This window comes from Eurypyga helias, unplaced genomic scaffold (genome assembly GCF_000690775.1).
Source record: "Eurypyga helias isolate BGI_N326 unplaced genomic scaffold, ASM69077v1 scaffold30133, whole genome shotgun sequence".
In the NCBI taxonomy this organism is placed as follows: domain Eukaryota; kingdom Metazoa; phylum Chordata; class Aves; order Eurypygiformes; family Eurypygidae; genus Eurypyga; species Eurypyga helias.
The window spans coordinates 22,624-28,581 of NW_010243580.1; the positions used below are offsets into that span (position 1 = coordinate 22,624).

Here is a 5,958-nt window from a genome sequence, read left to right on the forward strand (position 1 = left end):
CCTGCTGAAGCTGCTTGGCTTTTGCGATGTCCTCAGCCGTCTGGGCAAGTATGCTCTCCGGGCACTGCAGCTTAGTCGCCAAATTTTGGATCTCGGTCATTTTTCTCAGGACTGCAGCAGCATCCGTGGGCAGACGCAGGGAGAGAACAGACTCGCTGATTTCCTGGATTGTGGCAGGGTCCACGTCCTTGTCTACAGAGCAAACAGACGATGTCAGAAATGGGAGAGGGGAAAGGCGGGAGCGCACATGCAAGGGAGGATGATGAGGGCAGGCATCCAGCCACGCATGCTCTCACGCACACAGTCTCTTCATTTCAGACAGCTGGAATTACCCTCCTTCAATTTAATGTGCCTCTTACACACATCAGCAAAACTTTCAGGAAAGATAGCTTTATTTGGTGACGAGAACACCATGGCCGAGCCACAGCAGGGCCAGATGAGCCTCTTGGACCAGGTGAGGTTGTGTTTCCAGTCCAGCTTTTTCTTATTTCACAAACAAAAGGTAATAAAACTGAGGAATCAGAGGCAGGCAAAGCCCAAGGGACATTAGCCCAGCGATTAGCTCAGAAATATCTTCACTCATCATTAACACCAGGCAGCACCAAGTGACCTGATTTTCTTATTCAGCTAATGCTCATGAGGCTCATTATGTTATTACAATCTGTCTGCAAACAATAAGTCATCCCGTTGGTTTATGGGACAATGAGGAATTCTCCTCTGATTAATAGCCTGCACCAGAGAAGATCTATCTGTTTATCTCTGGGGTCAGTGAGTGTTGCCAGTAAACTTCTGCATTGGGTCAATGCCAACAGCAAATCCTCAGAGAGCCTCATCCGCAGGGATGCATCTGTCCTCGAGCCCCCGAGACGGCACAGAGAGCAGGACAAGAGCAAGCTGCTGTCTGTGCTGCAGACAAAAAGATGTCTCCTCCACAGCTTTCCCTCACGTTAATTCAGTTCATTGGTTTAGAGATGGTATTAGAGAGCTGGAGTGCTGTGCCCAGCTCTGGGGCCCGCAGCATCAGAAGGATATAGACGGGTTGGAGCGAGTCCAGAGGAGGCCACGGAGATGCTCCGAGGGCTGGAGCCCCTCTGCCATGGGGACAGGCTGGGAGAGTTGGGGTGTTCAGCCTGGAGAAGGGAAGGCTCTGGGGAGACCTTAGAGCCCCTTCCAGTGCCTGGGGGGGCTACAAGAAAGCTGGGGGGGGCTTTTTACAAGGGCCTGTATAGTGACAGGACAAGGGGTAACGGGTTTAAACGGAAAGAAGGAGATTGAGATGGGACATCAGGAAGGAATTCTTCCTGGAGAGTGTGGGGAGGCCCTGGGACACGTTGCCCAGAGAAGCTGTCGATGCCCCATCCCTGGGAGTGTCCAAGGCCAGGCTGGATGAGGCTTGGAGCAACCTGGTCTAGTGGAAGGTGTCCCTGCCCATGGCAGGGGGTGGGACTGGGTGGGCTTTAAGGTCCCTTCCCACCCAAACAAACCATTCTGCGATTCGGGGGGGGAGGCCTCTCCATGAAACCCTGTGCACAGATCAAGGCTGTGAGGTACCTCCTGCCCCATGGACCCCACAGACAGTCCCCAAACATCCCCAGAAGGAAGCAGGCAGGGTCTGCCATAGTGACATCCCAGGGAAGCCAACACAGATAACCCAGCCAGGATTAATTTGGGTGGATCTGAACAGCACAGTCAAGCCTGAGCAAGTCACCTGGCCAAACCACGACTCCTGACGAAATCACGGACTTTGGTACTGCTGAAACATCTCCTCCACTTTTCAGAAAGCACCACCCCAGTCTGCCTTGCTGCCCAGAGAACACGCTTTACCTTTGCTACGTAACTACCCACGTACGGATAAAGCGGACATCCGAGAGCTTAACTGGGGTGAGCTGCTCAGCTGCCTGCCTCGTGCTGCACCCTCACACACAACATCACCGTGAGAAGTGGTTTGTTCTGTGCACAAACCAACCTACACACGCACGCTTTTCAGCTTGCAGAATGCTACCTGACAAGAAGTTTCGGACTTGCTGGATGAACTGCTGGATGCGCCGGACATCTCCTTCTATCTGGGTCCTTGTAACGCTCATCTGGTCCACGAGCCGCCGCGTATTGCTCTGAATCTGATTTGCAGACAGCTCTGTCGTTTTAATCTGCAAACGACGACATCCTGATGGAGCCATTTCTTCGTGACCTGGAGTTCCAGCAACCCTCAACTCTGAGTGAACTGGGCAAGGCACCTTGAAATTATGCTATTCCCATTTTTAATATGCCACTGTTTTACAGGACTGTTAAAGATTGAGGGTTGGATTTGCAAAGGAAGCTCTCAAAGAGGGATGGTACAGTTTAGCTTTTTAAAACACCTTTGAAATGGATTTTGAGTGAGTTTGAAAACTCACTTTATCTTTGCAGGCACCTGAGAAGCTGTAGGAAAAGAGTGCAACAGCACTCACACACACTATCAGTCACATGTTAGAGCAGATGGACCTGCAATTCTGAGTGGTTCCCACATCCCATCCCTTCCACCATACTAATCCCAATCCAGGAGGAGGACAGGGTTCCTTGTGACATTTTCAGAAGCACTTGCATGCCTTCAGCTCTGCGGCTCCTCTGCCGGGGCAGCAGGACCTACGCACGCCACAGGAAGTCTCCCACTCAACAATTCCCAAGTTTCTGCAACTGTCCAAAAGATCAAGTCTCAAGCAGAGCTTGAGAGCGGGTATTTTATCACCACTGCCCCCCCAGGCTCTGCTGCAGGACATCCGCACTCACCAGCTGTGCCGTCTCCCGGAGCCGGGTGCTCAGGCTGCGAAGCTGCCCGCCGGCTTCCCTGGCCATGGCGAGGGCCCCGCTGGACAGTGGGAAGATGCCCTGGCAGGAGAGGCCAGCCCTGCAGGCCGTGCTGTTGTCTCTCGGGCAGCGTAGTCCCTCACACCGGGCGGGTGTGCACGTCTCCACTCGGAAGCCCCCGCAGATCTGGAGAGGGAGAGAGTGGTGGGACAGTGGGTACTGGCCTCACTGGCAAGACCTCAGTGCCCTCGGGGAGGGAAATCACATCACAGGGGCCACGGTTTCCAGCAACCCTCACCAAGGCAGCTGGGGAACTGGCTGTGCAGGGCTCCACACGGGAGCAGGGATGGAGCCAGCCCTCCCAACAGAGCTGACGGCGATGCCAGTGGCACAGCCCAAACGACTGGAGACTGAGTGTGTCGGAGATGGGCAGCCAGAGCTACCTACATGTGCGGCAGCACTGAACACCCACGACTGAGACAGCAACGCAAGGTCTGCATCTCCTCACCACCCCAAGAGCACAAACGGGAGCGAAGCAGCAGCTAAACCCCAGCAGCTCACAAAGAGTAACAAGGAGCGCATCTGCAAACATCATGCTTACTCTGAGCAAACTCTTGCCCTCGTGGCAGGGGAGCCATGCCAAACCCATGCAGTTTGCTTTGGGAAGGAGAATGGAATGAGAGGACCCTGCCCTCCTGCCTGGACATCAGTGATTTTGATTGCACGACATCTTCTAGAGCTAGCACCCACCAACGAGCGCAGTGCAGCAAGGGCACATGCAAACCCAGAGCCAGCGCAAGCACCAGCCCAGGCTGGTCGCTTGGGAACATGTTGGTGCCTTGAAAAGCAGAGAGGGAAAGCTGGTGGTCTCCACAGCAACCGTGCATTAGGAGACACCAAAATGGATCTCCATGGCGATAACAAAAGCAGCGAGGGAAAAACAAAAGAAACCTCATCCAGAAATTAAGTGCGTTTTTGAGATACAAGAACTGACACATGAGAGTCCTTGGAGGAAAATGTGCGTGCTTGGGAGGGGGTGGTGGGCAACGCTTTGGTATCGGAGATCCCCAGGCCAGGGATGCTCAGGCAATTCTCCACTGATGTCCCAAAGCAGCAGGTTGCATGGATGCCATTTAGGAACCTCTCCGGACAGAGACTTTGTCCTGCCATGCCAGACTGTCTGGGGAAAGATGTGGGACTCCTGCCTCCTGAGCACCACAGGCCCCTCTGGAAAACTCCACCTGCCCAGCAGGGAAGTCAGAAAACCACTTTGTATCTTCACCTGGTTTATGACAGGAGTCAGGTTGGGAGCTGAGGCCATCTCACCCTTCAGGGTCAGCAGCTTGGAGGTGGACCCCGCCAGGCCTCCCTCCAGCCTCGCGGCACTCCTGCGGCTCTCCCGGGACTCGGCCAGCAGCCCAGAGGCACCAGCAACGAGGCTGCTGGCATTGGTGGATGTCTGGTAAGCAGATCTGATCGTCTTGAAGGCTCCTGCAGGAATATAACCGAAAAAACGACACAAATGCCTCCGTGACTCATAAATGCAGCACAGCTACCTAAGCAAAGGCACCGCTATAGCCCAGGAGTGGATGTGTGGGGGGAGGAGGGGGGCACAGCCAGTGATTAGTCACTGCTGCACAAAGAAAAAGCCTGTATTTCCAAATGCTTTTCAGCCATTCCTTCAGCGTGCTTCCTTCCGTGAAGGACTGAGCTCTGGTTTGGGGCTAAAAGACTGAAAGCAAACTGAAGCAAGACAACACGCACTTGCTGATCCTGGGCTGGGCTCCGCGCAGCCCAGAAGGGCTTGGGCGAAGCAGGGCTCTCCCAGAACCCCTTCCCTGGCTCCCAAGCCGGCCCCACCATTCCCCCCAGCACAGCCTGGAAGGAGAGCGGTCAGGACACGGCCTCGAACCCTGCTCGGATGGTGAGGTGCAGAGCGAACCTGCCCAGGCAGCGGCCGCTCACCGCAGCTCTCACGTCCCGGCTGAGCTGCACAGCGAGGGGGGGGCAGACGAGACACTTGGAGGGAATTCGCTGCAGCAGGGATGGAATGGCAGCCTACACCCGCATCATCACAGGGCTTAATTAGCTCTTCTCCCAAGTGCCTGCCTCTCTTTCCCACCCCTCCATCCCTTCCATCTGTGCACAACCTTCATTATCTCAGCTTCCTCCCGGGTTTGGTGACACATTCCCAGCAGGGCTCCCCCCTTCCCACCACTCCCGCTGCACCCCGGCAGCAGACCTGGTGGTGGCTGGGAGATGGGAACGTGGTGCCCATGGACCAAGCCACCCAGCCCCAAAACACCGGAGCAAATAACTCGGAGAGCATGACATCCTGGGTCACAGACCAGAGTCTGGGTGGAAAGCATCCCTCTCGTCGGGGAGGAAAGATGCATTCGCTGTTCCCAAGCTAGCAGCAGGTTAAAAACTCCATCTCATCCACCCGGCCGGTGGGAAACCACCAGGCACAGTCACGTTGAGGTGAATTAACGGCTGCAAATTAAGAGATATTGCAGCTGCAGCACTGTACCTGACAGATCCATGCTGTGGCTGTTTTCAAACTGGGTCTTCTTGCTCTGATACTGGCTGTTAGCCATAAGCAAGCTGCTGTTGAGGGCTTCGAGCTCCCTCGACAGAGAGGCAGTCTCATCCTGAAAACGAAGGTCAGGATTTATACCTTGGACCTGCTCCCTGGAAGAGAAAAAGCAGATAAGGTGAATTCAAGTAGCGAGCAAAGCACCTGCAGACAGAGAGCAGGGTGATCTGGTGCTGGGATGCTACCAGCATCCAGCAAAGAGGCACTTCTGAGCCTGGAGAGCCGACAGCCAGGGACACACCGTGGTCTCATGGGTTTGCAGAGATGGCAGAGAGCTCACAGGGCCGTGTCCACACAGGGACCAGACACAATGCTGACCGCCCAGAGCCTGGGCACCTGCCTCCTGCCTTTGCAGCATTTTGCAGAGGACCAGCACATGTGGAAGTGCTGCTCTCTTACACCCCTGATCACCATGTGAGCAGAGCAAGAGCTTCAGTTACACAGGGCAGAACAGATGCAAATGGCTCAGGGTGACAAGTGGAATGAGCACATGGAAAAGCCCCAGTGTCTCCTCCCAGCGAAGGGATGCACCCCGTTGGCAGCACCCATCTCTCACCTGATGGCAGTTAGCGCGTTGC

At 55.0% G+C, this 5,958-nt stretch overlaps 1 protein-coding gene across 1 annotated transcript in view; it reads right to left on the bottom strand.

Moving 5' to 3' along the window:
• The window catches only part of LAMB3 (laminin, beta 3), a 23,318-nt gene that overhangs the window by 2,827 nt on the left and 14,533 nt on the right, over positions 1 to 5,958 (bottom strand). Inside the window, 6 exon segments of the mRNA XM_010149481.1 lie at positions 1 to 192; positions 2,003 to 2,147; positions 2,767 to 2,970; positions 4,067 to 4,275; positions 5,315 to 5,475; positions 5,937 to 5,958. The exon segment at positions 1 to 192 is cut by the window's left edge and continues 37 nt beyond it; the exon segment at positions 5,937 to 5,958 is cut by the window's right edge and continues 251 nt beyond it. Of these exon segments, the coding sequence (XP_010147783.1) occupies positions 1 to 192; positions 2,003 to 2,147; positions 2,767 to 2,970; positions 4,067 to 4,275; positions 5,315 to 5,475; positions 5,937 to 5,958 (933 nt within the window).